Below are 18,994 nucleotides of genomic sequence, written 5' to 3'. Positions count from 1 at the left end.
TTTGTAGTCAGATAAACCCAGATTATCATGTCAGGTTATAAAAATGTGCTTTTCTCCCACCTGTTTGTCTCCTTGACAAATTCTGAAGACATGGAGTTCCTAGAAGTGCTCACCGAGGGACTAGAGCGAGTCCTCCTTGTCCGAGGTGGTGGCAGTGAAGTGATCACCATTTATTCATAATCTACTCCTGAGTGACTCTGCTTGGCCTCACCTTTCCTAAAAGGCTTCCATCCTTCGTGGAAGTGCCAGCTCTTTACTACTACTCCCATCAAGTAGGCCTGGGTTCTGTACACATCACACTGAACTCTCGACAGGCTGAGCCTCAAGTACTTGTGCAAAAAAAGTACAAATAGTTCTGCTCTTTGCTGTCATATAATCTGCCATCCTTACAGAAGAAGCAAATATTCCCTCAACATTGGAACACTGGTCAAGTCCTAAAAGCCATGTCTGTCCCAGTTGAAGTCAAGTTAGAATTAACAAGCTAAACCAATAAAAATGAATTGGCAAAAGGGATGCTAGAAATTCAACTGAAGACCGAAAGCAAGTACAGGTCCAACATTAAAGGGAAGTCTCAGAAGTCATGGTCCAGTGATGACACCATGGGGGTAACAGCCAGAGGACACAGCTTCATCATACTAAAGAAATCCCAGCCAAGTATATGGGGACCTAACATCCTTGTGGAGATAACCTGTGGCAAACCAAGATGAAAATCTTTTTTTAGCTAATTTTCTTTAATGAATCCACTGTTCTCCAGGACTCTGATTTTCTGTTAGGGTACTAATATACAAAAACTGACACATGGCTGCAGCCTTTACTTCTTCCTCCAAAATAAGATTCTCCCCAAATACCAGGTTTAAGTACATATACTATGTTGGTGTGTATATATATGTTTGTGTGTGTGTGTGTGTGTATGCACACACACACACACACATATGTAGGTGTGTATATATATGCATATATATGTGTGTTTACATATACACGTACATATGTGTATATATATACATGTATATATATACACATATGTACGTGTATATGTATACACACATATATATATATCAGCTGGTTCTCAAAATCGATTGTGGTTAAGATTGTAATACAAGCATTATTATCCTGGAAATTGTTTTTTAAAGTTGGAGTGGAAAATTTTCTTTCAGGCTGTGTTCAAATGGCCAAATTAAGGTAACTCCAAATGGTAGCTGTTAAGATCTACTGAAACACAGTCTGTGGTTACCTATGCGACAAGGGCAAACATTAAAGTTGTTATCTAGGAAACCTAGATGATGATGCATAGTGCCCAACAGTTTCTCCTCTCCCTTTTTTTTATGCCCTCTGGGTTGGTAGGCAGGCATAAGTCAAAAATCAGGAACAAACACTAGGAAGACTGGCTGAAATCCTTCCCTAAAAGCATTGGACTGTCTTTTAAAGGGGGAATCTAGCAATGGGATTTGAAGTTCCAGAGCCATACTCCTTCCATAGTGCCAAAGATTGAGCTGCTGCTCCTCTACCTACCTGCTTCACTAAAGTAGCATATGATTGGCATTGGCCTGATTGAAGAAACTTCTTTCACTAAGAATCCTGTGGACTCATTTCCAAAGCCATAGCAAAGACTTGAGGCACTCACCTAAATGCCCACAGTATGAGCAGTTTTCTTTTCTCAATTCTATTCTTGTGACTGCAGAAACTTGGCTTTGAACTAAGAGTATCCAAGCCAACAGTCTTCTGCTATAACAGTTGTTTTCAGAAAGCTCTAAATGTGTCAAGGAAATACTTGTGCAAGCTTAGCTTTTTATTTGCTCATTTACTGGTCATTAAAACACCTGGCTTTCAAGCATAGGGAAACCACCTTGAGTAGTAATTGCAAATATGTGAAATGTTCATTTCTTTTATAGGATAAGTATTTAGAGAAACTATCTTAACTGTATTCATGACTGATTTTGAATCACTTTATTAATGATAAATAGTGCCACTCTTTTTTGATTACCCAATAGGATTTGGAGGAAGCAAACCTAGGTATCAGCAGACTATTCATTTGACTGTAACGGGGCAGAGGAGAAAACTCTTCAGTATGGCTTCAGAAATTGAATCATTTTGTTCCCTTTGCTCTTTTTTCAACCTCAAGACCCAGTCAGGGTAGCAAAGCAGACACAATCTTTAAGTCTTTTTCCTGCTCCTTCCTGCAGAGGGTAGAAGCATTGTTTACAATTTCCACCGTAATACTCCATTGTTGAATTGAGTCCACAGTAGTGGAATAGGTTCCTTAGGACCCAAGATATTGACACCCCAGTCTTTAAAGGTCAGCCTACCCAGGAATTCCTCTACATTTACACACATCCTCTGGCCAAAGTAGTTGATCTTTTTTTTTTTCCATATAGAAAAAATATGGGCAGAAAACAAGGTTTTAGAAGAGCTTTTTGTGGTTGGAGCTCTATAAGAATCTTTTAAAAGGGATAACGGAGTTAGTGGCTACTAATAACAGCTGCTACTTCAGCCCTTAAAACGTACAATCACCATTATGTGGGAAAATGGTTATTAGGCCAGATTTAAACTCATCTCCGTCTAGAGCATTTCATGTCCGTGTGTTGCTTATGTTGTTTGTCTGCAAAGTGTCTTGTCTCTTCTAATCACTGCAAATAAAGCAATACTGAAAACTTGATAAGAGAATGCACCTTAGGGGAAGGGGCTTTTATGTTTCAAGAAGGAAGAGAAAGGAAAGACCTCTTCCTGCCTTTTGAGTAAGATTCAGCTTTTAAGTCTCAGCTATGATTTACCAGGGCAGATTATGACAATATCCATTCTCCAGATGCTGGCCCTCTGCCTTCTAAAGCTATCTTAAAAGCTGAGGTTTGAATTGCAGCATCTGCTTGACAGATGCCAGGTTCCTCTTGGCAGGGGAAAGATCATTACTGTGTATCTTCCTTTGCCTCAGATGGCTGTGGCCCCGACTATCCCGCCAATCCTCACGCCCCCTACATGTGTTAAAAATCCATTATTGTGGATATTAAAGTAGCGATTACACTGTACGCATATTTACGTGCCCTTTTTGTCTGGTTTATTTTTCTTTTCATCATGTATAATCTGAATCCAGCATTAGTTTCTTACATCTTCCACAAGTGTCTCCAACAGAATTTTTATGTTCCAGCTTGTGTTAAATAGAAGTGAAATATTAAGGAAAATAGATTTAAGGGAAACATGTGCAACTTTTTTTTAAGCATTGTTCTCGACCATTTAATTTATTGAAAGGAGCTGCTGCTGTGGTTCTCGATTTAGCAGCGGCCATTCTTTTGTTTACATAGAGTTACAGTTTTATTTGTTGTTTTGCTCTGTACTGGAAACATAAATAAAGTTTTCTACATTATTTTCAGTCAAGGGTTGTAGTATGGTTTGTGTGTGTAGTGATACATACTTGTCTTTCTGGGCCTCACCATGGAGAAAAGAGAGCTTTGGGTTCTTGTTGGCATGAGTGATCATGTGAAGAGTAAGTATGTGAAGGAGGAGCCACTGGACATGAAAAGGTTGTAAATGGGATCCTGATACAAAGGCACCAGGTACTTCTTTCTCAGGTTCACAGAAGCAGTCCTCCACCACTGAACTCCATCCTCTGAAACAAGAAAAGGTGAAGGGGTGTTGAACTAACTCCTGGAATCAAGTACAGTTACTTTATTTAATCACAGGCTCTATTTCACTCTATCCTTAAAAAATGACAACTTCCAAACTCCCAAGGAATCTTATTTCTTAAAAAATAAACTCTAGTACCAACTCAAATCCTCCACCCTCAAATGGGTCAATTATTTACAACTGGCCCAAATTGAACTTTTCTTTTGGCTTACCTCAGGGGGCTCAATGAAGGCTAACCAATCTGATGCATGTGTAGGCAACAGTCCCATTGACTGGCACTTATAAACAGCCAGTGCCAAACCCATGAGGTTTCCAATGAGATATACCAAACCCTGCAGAAACTTCTGACTTGAACTTTCTAGCATCTTGAAAGCTGTTGAGAGAACAAGCCAAGTTTTTTTCCCCCAATATGAATCAGGTCATTTATTAAAACAATATAGACCCAAAGAAAGAGAGCAAATAGGACCACTGAAGGTGAATAAAAAACCATGATAAGTTCCCTCCCCTCCATACTGCCACCATTATCATCACCTCCCTGTACACCCCCCTCCACCCCACTGGCAACTAGCCAACAGCAGTACTAAAGATTTTCATGAATTTCACCTAAGAATATGTCTTCAATTCTTAAAACTTAAGGAAGGGTTGTTCTATCAAGAATACTTACTGGCTGAAATGGCCATAAGTGCCTGAATGGGCCGCCAAGCCATCATACACACCATCATAGTAGGGAAGATGGAGATAGTATTGCCTGCCATGTACATGATGAAGAGGTTCATGGGAATCTGTTTGAGGGGACCCAAGGCGATATCCCAGCAGCGCTAAAACAAACACAGTTTTAACTGATGATCTGTATCCTCCGTCCCACATTTGTCAGATCACTGATGTTAAGGTGAAGTGAACACAATTCCCAATTCTGTGCTTCTGAACCGACTCCTCAGTTCCACCACTTTTGCCCTTCATGTTGCCACAAGAAGCTTTCTCTTCCACTAAAGATAAGGCATCCTCAACATTTGTAATATTTTTCCCCATTGGTTTTCCAGATGTTATTTTCCCCCCATGATCTAACTAAAAAGAAAGACTTCCCTACTTTGGTTCTTGTACTTCTGCATCTATCATTGTCCCATCTACAACTGAAGAAATAGGTAAATCCACAAGATGGGAGTTAGTACATCACAATCAATAACTAAAAAAACAAACTGACAAATCAAGATATTGAAGTCCTGGGGGTGCCTAAGTGGCTCAGTTAGTTGAGCTTCCAGCTTTGGCTTGGGTCATGATCTCACGGTTCATGGGTTCAAGCCTCGCACTAGGCTCTCTACTGTCAGTACGGAGCCCACTTCAGATCCTCTGTCCCCCTCCCCCTCAGCCCCTCCCCTGCTCACACGCTCTCTCTCAAAAATAAACATAAAAAAGGAAAAAACAGATACAGAAGACCTGAATGACATTAACTTAACCCAACTGATATATACAGAACATTGCACCCAAAACCTGTAGATTTCACTTTCTTTTCAAACATACTTGAGACACTTAGAAAAGCTGACCACTTGCAGAGCCATGAAGAAAGTGTCAGCTCACAAGAACCCAAATCCTACAAAGCATGTTCTTTGCTTATGATGCAATTAAGCTAAAAATCAGTAACAAAAAGAAAACAAAACTCCCTACATGTTAGAATTAACAAATGTATTCTAAATAATCAACAAATCAAAGAAGAAATTAAATACGTATTAGAAAACTATTTCTCTTTTAAAAATTTTAAAAAGCTTTTATTTTAAATTCCAGTGAACATACAGTGTAACATTAGTTTCAGATGTACATTATAGTGATTCAACACTTCATACAAGGTGCTCATCACAAGTGCACCCAAATCCCCATCACCTATTTAACCCATGCCTCCACCCACCTCCCCTCTGAGTCTGTTTCTTGGTTTGCAGCTCTCTCTCCCCGCCTTTTGCTCATTTGCTTCTTAAATTTCATATATGAGTAAACCATATGGTATTTGTCTTTCTCTGACTTATTTCTCTTAGGAGAATACTCCTTAGCTCCATCCACATTGTGCTCGGCATCTATTTCAAGAAGTTAGAGAAAGGAATAAAGCCCACAGAAATGAGAAGGGAAGAAAAATGAGAAAAGAAATTAATGAAATTTTCTTTAAGTAAACAAAGCTGAAGGCATTTTTTTTTGAAGATTAATAAAATCAATACTGGAGAGCCTGACGAAGGAAAAAGAAGAGATATTTTACATTGTGAATAAAAGAGGAACATCTCTATAGTTCTTGCAGTGTATTAAAGTGATCATATTATGAATTTTGGGAAATGGATAAATTCCTAGAAGAACTACCTAACAGCATAATATATTAGATTGAAATTTTAAATAGTCCTCAAATTATTTAAGAAACTGAATCTTTAATTAAGCCCAGATGGTTTTCCTTGGCAAATTCTAAACATTTTAGGAAAAAATTAAGCCAATCTTATACACACTCTCAGAAAATAAAAAATGATCATTCTGCAACTCATTAAATGGGGCCCCATAAATACCAAAACCTGACAAGGACCTTATGAGAAAAGCTTATAGATTGATATTACTCCTGAAACTAAATGCAAAAATCCTAAACAAAATATTAAGTAAATCTAGTAATAGAATATATCACTATGCATTGAGCTTATTCGTGTTAAAAGAATAAATGGCCATATTTGTAAGCAGTTCCTGATGTGTCACTTACATAAAAGATCACTTATCTTGGAGTTTAAAGATCAAACCATCCATACAACAGAAGTGTTCTAAAGTATAATAATCTACCTGCAAAATCAGGCCATTTTAATACTTTCATGTTATTCATAGTACTACAACTTGATGTACCAAGATGAAAAGTGATATACTTATCAAGAAAGGCACTGATACCAGCTGTCATTTTCATGTTGTAAAAATCACTGCAATTCATGAAATGAAGATCATTTGGTATTGAACAATATTAAGGCTGAGATGAAAAAAAGTGCCAGGTTGTGTTCTAGCTGTCAGGAAACAAAAATCTGCTCTCCTGGAGCTTACCAACGTAAAAAAGACAGTTGATAAAGTAACTATATCATATACATGAATGATATGGGAAAAATATAGGAATTAGGAAAGGATAAGTAGGAAAACAGGATAGGGAGTGCCATGAGTAGGCTTCACTAAGAAGGTAATTTTTTTTTTAATTTTTTTTAACGTTTTTATTTATTTTTGAGACAGGGAGAGACAGAGCATGAACAGGGGAGGGTCAGAGAGAGGGAGACACAGAATCTGAAACAGGCTCCAGGCTCTGAGCTGTCAGCACAGAGCCCGACGCAGGGCTCGAACTCACGGACCGTGAGATCATGACCTGAGCCGAAGTCGGCCGTCCAACCGACTGAGCCACCCAGGCACCCCTACTAAGAAGGTAATATTTGAGAGACCTAAAGGAGATGGGAGAGCAAGTCATAAAAGTATCTGGGGGAAGAGTATTCCAGGAAGAGGTAAAGAACATGTAGGAAAGTCTGAGATGGAAGCCTGCCAGGTATATTCAAGAAGCAGCAAGGAGGCCATTCTGACTAGAGTGGAATGAAGAACAAAGGGGAAAGTGACAGAAGATGAAGTCGCTCAGACTCGAATGATAGGTAAGGTAATAAATAGTAATAAGTAACAAACTTTCTCATCTGTTGTGAGGATAAAGCCAAAAGTATATCTGACACATTGGTTGTGTCAGGGAACTAGAGTTGTGGTTGTAAGGGAACTAGAGTAAAAGGAGGACTTCAGCTGTTAGGCACAGCACCAGTAGATAATTTCCACCTACTTTCTTACATCGTTCAAACGCCTTTTGTTTTTCCAACTATTAAGCACTTTTACTACTGTAAATTAATCTCAATCGGTTTATCTACCAATATTGGGATTAAGACTCCTACAGTAAATCAGTCATATGCTGCCTGGGAGAGGAGGGTGCGTGTGTAGGTCAGGATTGGCCTAAGAACTACTGTAACATCTATACCTCTGTACCTTCTCCACCAGAATCCGGTCTGTCTCCTGCACGCTGGTATCAGGCACTTGCTTGTCCAAGTAGCCAACAGGGTACAGCGAGTCTCCCTGGCCACCGCCCCGGTCACTTCGGCTCCTAAAGAACCAAAGCAGGAAACTAAGGCTGCACCCTTCCACACTTCAAATCCCACATTTCCTGTTCTATTAATCATAGGAACAAAGAGCCTCAGATACACCTACCCAGATTAGACCAAGCCCTCTCGTGGGTTCGTCAGACCTCTGTCTATTGGGAGGAATAAAATAAACATCCTTTGAACATTAGAAACTTCCGCGGCAGAGAAGCCACTAGCTCCCCAGGAGTCGTCTTTATGCCACCCGTCCTTTTCAGAGAGTTGTGCCTCAGAGATCAGTTCTTATTCCTCTGCGGCAGTACTGGGGTGAATGAAGGCTCTGTTACCTAGCTCGGTCCCTGCTCCTCACCTGCTGCCTCCTCCAGGCCCGCTCAGTTCAATGGCCCACTTGAAGCGCCGGCCTCGGTTAGCCACCAGGCTCCCCTGGGCCGTCATGGCAACGGCCACCTACCAAAGCTGCAAAGCTCCTCACTGTAAAGCGGGCGGGGACCCAGGCCCACTGACACCCGCTACTTCTCTGTCTTACTCTTCAAGCCCGCTTCCGGCGCGTAACGTACACGTCACTTCCACCCGGAAATTGGCGGACGGAGGGTGGAAGAGAGAGTCCTTGGAAGTGCAGAAGGTGGGTGTCGTGAAGGTCAGACCGTACTTAGCTCCGTAAAACGACCCCCGAGCGCTTCCTCCTCTCTGAAGAGGCCTGTTGTGTGTTCCCTGACCTCTGAGGTGCGCTTTGCAGAGGGAAAGTCCTTACTGACCCTGTTAGGAATTGAAGCCTAGAAATCCTTCTGAGCTCCTACGCTCTCCCGGGAAGACAAGATTCAAATCTGCGTTAAAACCTGTATTCACCACGGGTTGAGTGACCTTGAGCAAGTTATTTAGTAGCTTCCGAGTATTGAAAATGCCCTCCATGTCCCAGGAGCTTTGTGTTTAAGAAGTCACGTTTAACCCTGCGCGGTAAATATGCTCATTCCGCCCAATGCTAGGAGGCAGTGTAGAAGTGGGAAGGCTCGTGGGCCTGAGATACAGATGGCCTTCTTTTGAATCCTGGCTTCTTTACTTATGTGACTTTGGACAAGTTAAATCTTTTGTGTTTCAACCTTTTCATATGTAGAAGTTGGATAATCTGCCTCCTTTCCAGGGTTTTGAGGTTAAATGGAGTGCCCGCTACGTATGCATCATTTTTTTAAATTAAAAAAAAAAAGCACAATAGTGATTGGATTTTGTGTTCAGTTGTATACTTATATAATTTAACCTGATGTTCGATATTTAAGTTGTTTCCCGTTTCTACCCCTTTTATAACCATTGAATGTGAACATTCTTGTGTGTGTTGTATTTCCTTAAGTTGAATGCCTAGAAGCGCAGTTGCTGGATCAAAGACTATGCACATTTTTAAGGAATTTTCATTTTCAATGCTCACTAGCAAAATCGCACCCATTTGCATTCCACCAGCTTTATAATGTGTTTTAATTGGCGGTTTGAAAATGGTACTGTATTTTTAAACTTTTTTTTTCTTTGACTCCCAAGTTACTTGATATGGTCGGCTTAGGGGTGAGGGAGGAGGAGGAATGAGGTGAGAATATAATCAAGAGCTAAGGTTGAAAAGGGCCAGTTAAAGAGTTTGGGCTCTTGAAGATGATGCTGATCTGGAGACGCTGAAGATTTCCATCCCCACTTTGTTCTGTGATTTTAAAAGTATCGTGTGTTCATAGACTGTTTGAATAAGGTAGTAACAAGAAACACTTTTCCCCTTCCAATTCATTCTAAAATATTTATCTGATCTTAGGAAGACTCAGCTTGTGGATTGCTTTCCTGCTTTTTTTCTACTTTTCTGCCTTTATCTCTCATCTCTGATAAACCTTTGAGATTCATCTCAGACTTCACAAGGGTCTTGGCCCTATTGGGCAATCTTCTTTGTCCCCACTGTAATCTGCGTAACAACAGCACTTAGTGCATTGCATTTATGTTTGTTGACATCCCCTGAGCACATATCTACCCCCTCTCTTGCTGCACCCTGCCCTAAATTCCTTAAAGGTAGGAGGTATGTGTTAATTATATTTGATTCCATTGCCTAGAACATGATGTACTGAATAACTGTTTAGTGAATGTGAGTAAATTAATTGAAAGTAAATATAATACAGAACTGAATATACTATAATTACATTTATGTGAAAAAATGTAAAAACTAGAAGGGAATACGTTTTAGAACGTTATCTATTGTATCCAATTAATGGTTTTCATGGATTTTTTTTTCTTTTTTTGAGTTCAAGTTTCTTTAATAAATTGTAAAGGAGCACTTTTGAAAACATTGTTAGTCATCCGAATCATATATTCCGTCCCTTTTAAAGTACTCCACCACTTAACTATAAAAATGTTTAAACTGGAACCCAAATCGAGGTTGCTTTGGCCTCAGTAGGTTAGTCCAGGTCATTTATTCCTTTATCCTAGGAATCCTCATAGTGTAATTTGCTAAAACATGTTCCAAAGAACATGAAGACTGAGGTGAACAATGAGACTGAACTGAGAAAGTGTTCCAAGGTCAAATACACTTGAGGAAAACTGTAGATGATATTCTGCACACACACCCTAGAGGGTCTCAGTGTGATTAATATAACATACTAAAACCATGAGAAGTGATTCCGTAATGAATCTTCATTTCCCATCCACCTAAATAAGAAGCCCCCCCCTTTTTTTCTTTATCACACCTATTAACTTCCTATGGAGTCATTGTTCCATAGAATACTTAGAAGTCTTGAGAAAGATGAAGGTACTCCCTGACAAGCTCTGCTTGTTGTTGTTTTTTAAGATTATTAGAATACCATGAGAAATAATATATCCTTTATAGAAATGGAATTTCAAGTTGAATTTAAACTTGAGGACTCAGGGTTTTTTTTTTTGTTTGTTTGTTTGTTTGTTTTTACTAATTATGTTTTGCAAGAAAAGTCAAGGGAAACCTAAATTCTGATCCTGACTCCAAATGAACTCCACTTTGAGTTAGGAACTCTTGGCTTTAATTTCTTCATCTCTAAAATAAGGGACTTCTAGATGACTTCTAAGGGTAACTTCTAATTCTAAAATACATTTTTTTTTTTCAAAAACATTTTGCGTATGGGGCGCCTGGGTGGCTCAGTTGGTTGAGCTTCCGACTTGGCTCAGGTCATGATCTCACGGTTCCTGAGTTCAAGCCCCGTGTCGGGCTCTGTGCTGACAGCTCAGGGCCTGGAGCCTGCTTCGGATTCTGTGTCTCCCTCTCTCTCTGCTCCTCCCCCGCTCATGCTCTGTCTCTCTCTCTCCTTCAAAAATAAATAAAAACATTTAAAAAAACACTTTGCATATTATTCTTTCATAGACATAGAGAAAATGATGAACACATAAAGGAGTAATGTGATTTCAGATAATTTTTTAAATTGTGCTTTCCCATACTTTTCCTAGTTACCTGCATTGTGCAGGTACCATTTTTGGATTTAGAAAAAGTATAAATGTTAATAATATGACACATTTCCAAACCTAGAAGCATAATGGTTCTCTGTCCCGGATTCACAGGAGAATCACCTTGGAATCTCTTTAAAAATATTGATGCCTGGGCCACACTCCAGAGATTCTAATTCATTTGCTTAGGGTAGAGCATGGGTCTACTGTGCAGCAAGTACTAAGAATCACTGACCCAGAGCATTTTGCTACTCTAAAAGGTTTGAACTTAACACAGTAATTTAAGCAAACAGTCAGTGGTTTCTGAGAGCCTCCTTGTATGCCTCCCACTGGACTAACCTTGAATAAGACAATAATGGAAATACTCAATTTGTAAAAATAAATCTTAAACTTCCTTTTGTGACTTTGAGCAAATACGATTTTAATTAAAGAAACTGAGAAGACCCACACCATGATTCCATAGGTCTTGTGAGTTGCCTCAAGTGACTTTATATTTGGGCTGTCTACACAGTTTTTGTATTTGTTTTTGAATCTCCCCACCACCACCACTTTAGGCGTCTAAGATGCTATCTGTTTCTAATACTTTATGCCATTTTCTGAGCAGTTGCATTTGGATTGAAACTTGGAAAGGATATTTTTATTTATTTTTATTTTATTTTATTTTTTTAATTTTAAGTAGGCCCCGTGCCCAACATGGGGCTCAAACTCACGACCTGCAGGCCAGGAGTCACATGCTTTACCAGGGCGGTGCCCCGAAGAAAAAAATTTTTTTCTAAGTTTATATATTTATTTTGAGAGAGAAAGAGACAGCACCAGTGGGGGAATGGCAGAGAGAGAGGGAGAGAGAGATGATCTCAAGCAGGCTCTGAGCTGCCAGTACAGAGCCCGATTCGGGGCTGGAAGCCATGAAGCTGCGAGATCATGACCTGAGCTGAAACTAAGTCAGACACTTAACCGACTGACCCACTCAAGCACCCTGAAAATTTTCTACTCAAACAACCAGATTTGCAAGAATAGATCTCTCTAAAGGGGAAAAAAAAAAGCTTTCATAGATAATGTCTTACATTCTGGGGTATGCCACTTGTCTGTACAATAATTGTTCTGCCCTCTTCCGTGGTCCAACCAGCTTCCCTAGTATGCTGTTCTAAAAGGTCCTGTAGCTTCCATAAAATGGGTTTCCATTGCAAATCCCCAGTTTATTTGTGTTATTTAACTCTCCTATCATCACTGCCTTCTGAAAAGGACCACCTCACACTATTTTATTCAAGATGCGATTTATTCCGTGTCAGTAAGAGTCTTAATGAGAGGAAACTTTTTTCCTCCATTTTGTCTGTTTGCAGTTTCAAACCCTTTTAGTGTAAAAACAATTTGGTGGGGAGTGGGGAGCAGTAAAATACTACCTTCCTAGTTATTGTTGGGTTTCTGTGTCATTTCTATGTGGATTACATTTTTTTTTTTTTTTAATTTCTGGTTTATGGCTCTGTGGGTGTCATGAAATACCCCTGTCAGCAGTGACATGAACTAGACAGTGCTGGGAGATGTTGGCTAGTAATACCATTCTTCCCTAACAATTACCTTTTTTTCATTTCAGGAGAGCTGTTGTGCAATTCACATTTTAACAAGTTCCCATTATAGCACTTCCCTCCAGCACTTGCTTAGGAAACTGGGAGGATTGCCATTCCCACAGATCTTATTAAAGGATAAGAATGACAACCATAGCATGAGTCATGATGATACATTACTGATGGCCCAGGATGCTTCTTCAAGCGTGATTACTTTGGATTCATTCTGGTGATTAATTTCAGCTATCTTGGATGTGGGCTAACTTGTCTTTACATCAGGTATCTGAATGACCAATGCAGGTCCTTCATGGCACTTTTTCCTATGTGCTAATTTTTAAAAGCCTCAATTGGTTCAGATATAAGCACTGCTTTATGGCCTGAATTTTTTGGAAGGAAGATTATTGTGCACTGAATGTTTATGTTTCCCCTAAACTCATGTGTTGAAGCCCTAACACCGACATGATAGTATTTGGAGATGGGGCCTTTGGGAGGTAATTAGGGTTAGATGAGGTCATGAAGGTGGGGCTCTCATAATAGGATTAGTGTCCTTAGAAGAAACCCAAGAGAGCTCACTATCTCACTCCACCATATCAAGACATAGTGAAAAGGTGGCTCTCTACAGGCCAGGAAGAGGGCTGTCTTCAGTAATTGAATCAGCCAGCACCTTATCTCAGACCAGCCTCCAGAACTGTGAGAAAATAAATTTCTGTTGTCTAAGCCACCCACTCTGTGGTATTTCGTTATGGCAGCCTGAGCAAATTAATGTGAGGATTAAGTAGGATTCAGAAAAATTGAATAAGTACCTTCTGGTACTTGGAGGCAAAATCATCCCCTAAAACATAAACATAAATGTAGGGGTGTTTAATTGGTAGGAGCTTATTGTATAAATGTAAACATACTCAACACTGTCCACTGACTTTTTTTTTCACCTTATCTTGAATATCTTCCATATGTGTCACTCAGTTTTGCCTCATTTTTTTAAAGGCTATAGAGTATACATAGGATAGGATGTATGATAATTTAGTTAACCAGTCTCCAGTTGATGGACATTTAGGTTGTTCCCTTTTGTCACTATTACAAAAAATGTTGCTGTGAACATCCCTAGGGTCCTTGGCAACATGGTTCTATAGGAGAAGGTTTGTGGACTAAATTATGTCTATGGTCTTGTAGTAAATTGAATAGCGTCCCCCCAAAATTCACATCCATCTAGATGGAAACTCAGAACCTGACTTTTTTTGGAAATAAGGTCTTCACAGATTTAGTTAGTTAAGGTGAGGTCATATTGGATGACGGTGGGCCCTAAATCCAATGACTGGTGTTCTCATAAAAAGAGAGGAAGACACACAGATAAACAGGGAAGAAGTCCATGTGATAATGGAGACAGAGACTGGAGTAATGCAGCTACAAGCCAATGATTGCCAGAGCCACCAGAAGCTCGGAAGAGGCAAGGAAGGATCCTCCCTAGAGCCTGCAGAGAGCATGGTCTTTGGCAACACCTTGATTTTGGGCTTGTAGTCTCCAGAATTAAGGGAGACTCTCTTTCTGTTGTTTTAAGCCACCCAGATTCTGATACTTCATTACAGGAGCCCTAGGAAATGGATACAAGTTTCTTTCTAAAAGAGGTCCATTCAAATGAATCCAGCTAACAACCAGGGCTAGCTAGCTTCAGTGGGAAAAAAATATAACAAGTAATAAAACAGTATCGCCAAAGCTGCCAAATTAAATTCTAAACTTTCAGAAATTTGCACAAGAAGTTTAATTTCCTACTTGCTTATGATTAGTTCCTGTAATAAAGTGATTTTTAGAAATTAATTACAAAAGAAGGACAATTATTGTATAAAATGGAAAATGCAACTAACCCAAAAAAAGGTAATAAATCATACCATGGAAACAAAAAAATTTTTTTCCCGTAGACATTTTGAGTTCAACTCTTCCAGACTTTTTTGATTTATATTTAGACTTACTAAGACTATACGGTTTTATAACATGCTGTTTCATGAAGAGCCATGCTTTCATCTTTTAAAAAGGCAAAGAAAAAAAGTATGGCTTAATCTTTATTTCAATGTTTTTTAATGTCTCTGATAGCTCTTGCCAGATGTTCAGGCTCTGTTGCTCCCATCCCACCCTGACCAAGATCACGAGGCACCCACCAGACTTCCACACTCCTCTCCACCCAGCCTGCAGCTGGAGCCACACCCCATCTCCCAGGACCTATGCTGGTACTACTACTCTTTCTAGATAGGAGTAATTTTTTTAGAATATTGGCTTTCTCTCCCTTAAAGGATTCAGAGTTCAGGTAAGTTTGGGCAGCACTGCATATAACTTTCTTTTAGAGATTTACAATTCATGTTAGTATTTTTTTTAATTAAAATCCAAGTTAGTTAACGTATAGTGTAATAATGGTTTCAGGAATAGAATTTAGTGATTCATCATTTACATATACCATCCAGGGCTCATCCCAATGCATGCCCTCCTTAATGCCCATCACCCATTTAACCCATCCCCGCTCCCCTCCCCTCCAGCAACACTCAGTTTGTTCTCTGTATTTAAGAGTCTCTAAAAAAAAAAAAGAGAGAGAGAGAGAGAGAGAGACTGAGAGTCTCTTATGGTTTGCCTCCCTCTCTGTTTTTATCTTATTTTTGCTTCCCCTCCCCTGTGTTCATCTGTTAAAGTTAGTATTTTAAAGACTGAAAAGTGCTATAGTAAAGAAATAACTTATTTAATATTTGTTTAATCCAAAGTTGCCAAACTTTGTGTCCAAGGAAGACTTTTTCTTTTTCTTTTTTCCTCTTTGTTCAGTCTATCAACAGCTTATAGAACTGGTATTGTGAAGAACAGAGCTAATTTGGGGTAGGAACTTGAGCCAGTTTAGGTTCAGACTCAATTTTGTCACTGTAGGAGTAGTTTTGCCTTTGCATCCAGCTCCGAGAGGTGGACTTCAGTCTTGTAATCTTCCTACTGCCCCCATCTCCTGAGGCTGGGGATCTGCTTTCCTCTTTCACGTCTCCTTTCCATGGACATTATCCTGCTTCTGATTATTGCTGTCCTGCTCATTTTGTTTCTTTCCTGCCTGCCACCCTGCCCTTGAACTCCCCTCTATAAGGTCTGTTTGTTATGAGGCACCAGCAGTGTTGAGCCCCCATGGTTGGGTGTGTGTTGCATATGGCATAGCTTTCAGATGCCATGCACCGATTACCAGGCCATCAGCACCACAGCGGGTCTGTCTTCCCACCACTGGTCCCGCTCCTAGAGCTGGTGTAATTCCAGGACTCTGCTTTCCAAGGCTGCGCTCAACCATACTGTGTTCTCTTGGAAAGATCACTGAACAGGTAAAGTTCGGAGTTGGGGGATATTCTGCAAAGAGATACACAATCAGTGCACTAGGCACTACTGAAGTGTTTTACATAGGTTACCCTACTTCCCAGCATCCCCAAGGGAAGAATATTATTATCTCCACTGTGCAGTTAAGGTAAAAATAGAGCAGAAAGGGTCCAAAAGCAGTGATCCAGGCTTCTGATAAGAGAGGAGCTTTGCTCCAAGGCTAGTGTTCTTTCCACTCTAAGATGCTGCTGTCTACCATCTTCCAGTTGGTAACAGTGTACCCTAATTGCTGGAAATCTACTTGGGGAAGGAGGAAAATAGTCTCTTGGGATTCAGAGTTGAAAATCTATAAATAACAAATGTTACCTGCTGTCCAGCTCTTGAGTTGTAACAGAGAGCTGCATCAGAGACCTCTTTTCGTTTTTGTTTTTTAAATTTTTTTAATGTTTATTTTTGAGAGAGAGAGACAGAGTGCGAGTAGGGGAGGGCAGAGAGAGAGGGAGATACAGAATCTGAAGCTGGCTCCAGGCCCGAGCTGTCAGCACAGAGCTAAACGCAGGGCTCAAACTCATGAACTGCGAGATCATGACCTGAAGCCAGATGCTCAACCAACTGAGCCACCAAGGTGCCCCCAGAAACTGTCTTAACAGGGGGATCTCCTACTACCCTACAGTCCCCACCACTTCCACCCTCCAGCAGCCCTCAAACCCCCCTCTCCCCCACCCCACCCCCTTGCCACACACACACACACAAACTTTGCTGCTTCTGAACCACGGAGGGCATCGGTACAGCGGTGGTGATTGAAATAATCATAAACCTTGTAAACTGGGAGCGAAATCTGCTCTTTTCCACTGCTACTGCCTTATCTGAAATGTTCCCTAATGCCATTCCTTCCTTCCACAGTCTACACAGGAAGGTGGGGAAGGGAGGAGCAGAGAAAAAGGGATTGACTTCCCACTTGGACTGCCAAAGTCAAGTGCCTGGAATTTTCCAAAGGCTGTGAAGGCTGAGCAGTGGATGCAGTTATTTATGGAATGGATGAGCTATTGCTGTCTTGTATTTAGGTCTCTTTAGGCATTGCCCTTCGTCAGTCTGCACTGATGAGAATGACACACACCACAGTAAAAGCTGTGGCTCCCTGAACCGCTGGCGTGAACTACAGCACTTTCATACCTAAGGTTCTTGCCAGCAGTCCCCCCTCCCTCCCACCAGCCATCTTATATCCTGGTGACGGCTTAATCCTCCTGAAGTACTGATTTAACCATCAAGCTTCCTCGCTAGATGTCTATGCATTTTTTTTAACTGACATTTTTACTATGCGCATTTATATTAATTGGTATGGATTGACTTATATCATATGACATTTATTATAAAAAACAGTTTACAGAGTTGTAGGTAGGATATAATCTCATCTCTGTTCCTAGATATAGTTACATTTGCATAGGAAAAAAAACCCCCATATATTCAAGATGGAAATAGTGCTTATTCATGAGTAATAGACTTCTAAGGGTTTCTAGTGATCTTTTTCTTTCCCCAAAACCTTTGCTTCATCGCTCCAGATTTTCACAACCTGTCAAGTGACCACGTACGTTTTCAGGCTTTGCTCTTGCTACCCTGCTTGTCAAAAATCCTCTCCAGCTTGTCAGGCCTGGTTCAAATCTTCCTCCATGACACCCCCACCCCCACCCCCACCCCCACCCCAGTTGTCCAGTTAGAAGTGTACGTAAGACTTTGCATGAGTGTTCTTTTCTCACGCGGGTGCTTATGTTCAGGGTGTATGCTATGCACTGTCCCTGAATGACATCCATACCCTTAAGCAGATGGGGTGGGGGCAGAAATGCTAACTCAGCTGCCTGTTCATTCAGATAGAAGGAATATAAGGTATTCAGAAGGAAGGAATAAGAGAATGACCAGAGGAGTAATTCCCTCAGACACTGCTCACTGGGAGGTCTAGCCATGAACCACCTTTCTATGCTCAAGGACTCATGCAGGGATACTAAAAACATGTATGGGATGACCTTTATTTATTTATTTATGTAAGTAATCTTTACACCCAACATGGGGCTTGAACTCACAACCCTGAGATCAAAAGCCACATGCTCTACTACTGACTGAGCCAACCAAGAGTCCCTCTTTTTTTAAATCCATAAAAAGAGAAAAGCTTGATTGAGCTCCAAGTGAAAAAAATTCAATTTTGGTTGACTCAAAAGTGTCAATGAAGAAGACGAACCTGCAGTCTCATTGCTAAAATGTATATATTTCGAAAGTTGCAACATGAAGGCAAATCTCTTTATTTTCACTTTAAATTATGTGGACACCAGGCAGCGACATGAGATCTATAGGCCAGGGCTGCTCTTCACTGGTATAACTTTAGAACCTGAGTCTGGAGATGGACTGCCTGAGACACTGTGCCCTAAGAAGACCTAGAAATGAGAATATCGGGATTCGCATCTGGCCTTCAGACAACCCGAGGCCTTGTTTTGGCTGACATCTCTCTGTGTTAACGCAGCACATTCCTTGGGTCCTAGGACTCCGTTATTTGTCTTCTCTCAACATCCAGCCTCCCTTGAGATAAAGTCCCATGTCTTACACTCTTCATCCTCTTCCTATGAGGGCCCCACCGATGCCTTTTGTGGGTTATCAGGAAATTCCTGTTTATGATGGTAGTGATGAAGAAACAGCTTGAAAGAAAGTGACTTCATCCATGTGCGTTGAATTTTTTTTTTCTTTAAAATAGCATACCTACTTAGTGGAGGTCATACGCAAGGAATGTTCTATGTTGCAACACCCCTAGAGCCCAGGGGTCCTGCTCCCTCCCCTCACTCACCCCACTGGCCTCTCTCAACAGTCCCACCTGTTACAGGTGTGGCCACACACATAGGCATGTGCCTGCTTGTGCTTGGCTCTTAAAGGCATTGCCAATGCAAAATATATCTTAAAATATTTCTACCACCA

At 40.5% G+C, this 18,994-nt stretch overlaps 3 protein-coding genes across 8 annotated transcripts in view; 2 read left to right on the top strand and 1 right to left on the bottom strand.

Moving 5' to 3' along the window:
* Positions 1-801, top strand: part of SLC12A6 (solute carrier family 12 member 6) — an 81,136-nt gene extending 80,335 nt beyond the window's left edge. For all 3 annotated transcript variants that reach the window (XM_027066866.2, XM_027066865.2, XM_027066867.2), the window contains one exon: positions 89-801. In XM_027066866.2, coding sequence (XP_026922667.1) covers positions 89-180 — 92 coding nt within the window. In that variant the 3' untranslated portion in view covers positions 181-801. The remainder of the gene's footprint in view (positions 1-88) is intronic.
* Positions 802-3,026: 2,225 nt separating this feature from the next.
* EMC4 (ER membrane protein complex subunit 4) lies at positions 3,027-8,289 on the bottom strand. Of its 4 annotated transcripts, XM_015066423.3 has the most exons (5): positions 8,080-8,287; positions 7,621-7,735; positions 4,280-4,433; positions 3,828-3,988; positions 3,027-3,598 (listed from the first exon to the last, which is right to left on the bottom strand). In XM_015066423.3, the coding sequence occupies exons 1-5, from the start codon at positions 8,163-8,165 to the stop codon at positions 3,563-3,565; spliced, it is 552 nt and encodes a 183-aa protein (XP_014921909.1). In that variant the 5' UTR covers positions 8,166-8,287; the 3' UTR covers positions 3,027-3,562. The 4 variants fall into 4 exon arrangements, with proteins under 4 accessions (XP_014921909.1, XP_014921910.1, XP_026922673.1 ...); XM_015066424.3 differs by lacking the exon at positions 3,828-3,988 and having other exon boundaries at positions 8,080-8,289; XM_027066872.2 differs by lacking the exon at positions 7,621-7,735 and having other exon boundaries at positions 8,080-8,210.
* A 23-nt stretch (positions 8,290-8,312) lies between these two features.
* The window catches only part of KATNBL1 (katanin regulatory subunit B1 like 1), a 56,768-nt gene continuing 46,086 nt past the window's right edge, over positions 8,313-18,994 (top strand). The window contains exons 1-3 of the mRNA XM_015066422.3: positions 8,313-8,352; positions 12,748-12,947; positions 14,804-15,014. The gene's annotated coding sequence lies outside the window, so the exon portion shown is untranslated. The remainder of the gene's footprint in view (positions 8,353-12,747; positions 12,948-14,803; positions 15,015-18,994) is intronic.

This window comes from Acinonyx jubatus, chromosome B3, assembly GCF_027475565.1.
Source record: "Acinonyx jubatus isolate Ajub_Pintada_27869175 chromosome B3, VMU_Ajub_asm_v1.0, whole genome shotgun sequence".
NCBI lineage: Eukaryota > Metazoa > Chordata > Mammalia > Carnivora > Felidae > Acinonyx > Acinonyx jubatus.
This window is presented reverse-complemented; position numbering and strand designations above follow the sequence as displayed.

What these genes read in the sequence shown, in the direction of transcription:
- EMC4 (XM_015066423.3), bottom strand. Translation starts at nt 8,165, where the DNA reads ATGACGGCCCAGGGGAGCCTGGTGGCTAACCGAGGCCGGCGCTTCAAG. An exon ending in GGGCCTGGAGGAGGCAGCAG is followed by an intron (nt 7,736 to 8,079) that starts GTGAGGAGCAGG and finishes TTGGTTCTTTAG; the next exon opens with GAGCCGAAGTGACCGGGGCG. An exon ending in ACCGGATTCTGGTGGAGAAG is followed by an intron (nt 4,434 to 7,620) that starts GTACAGAGGTAT and finishes TGTTTGTTTTAG; the next exon opens with CGCTGCTGGGATATCGCCTT.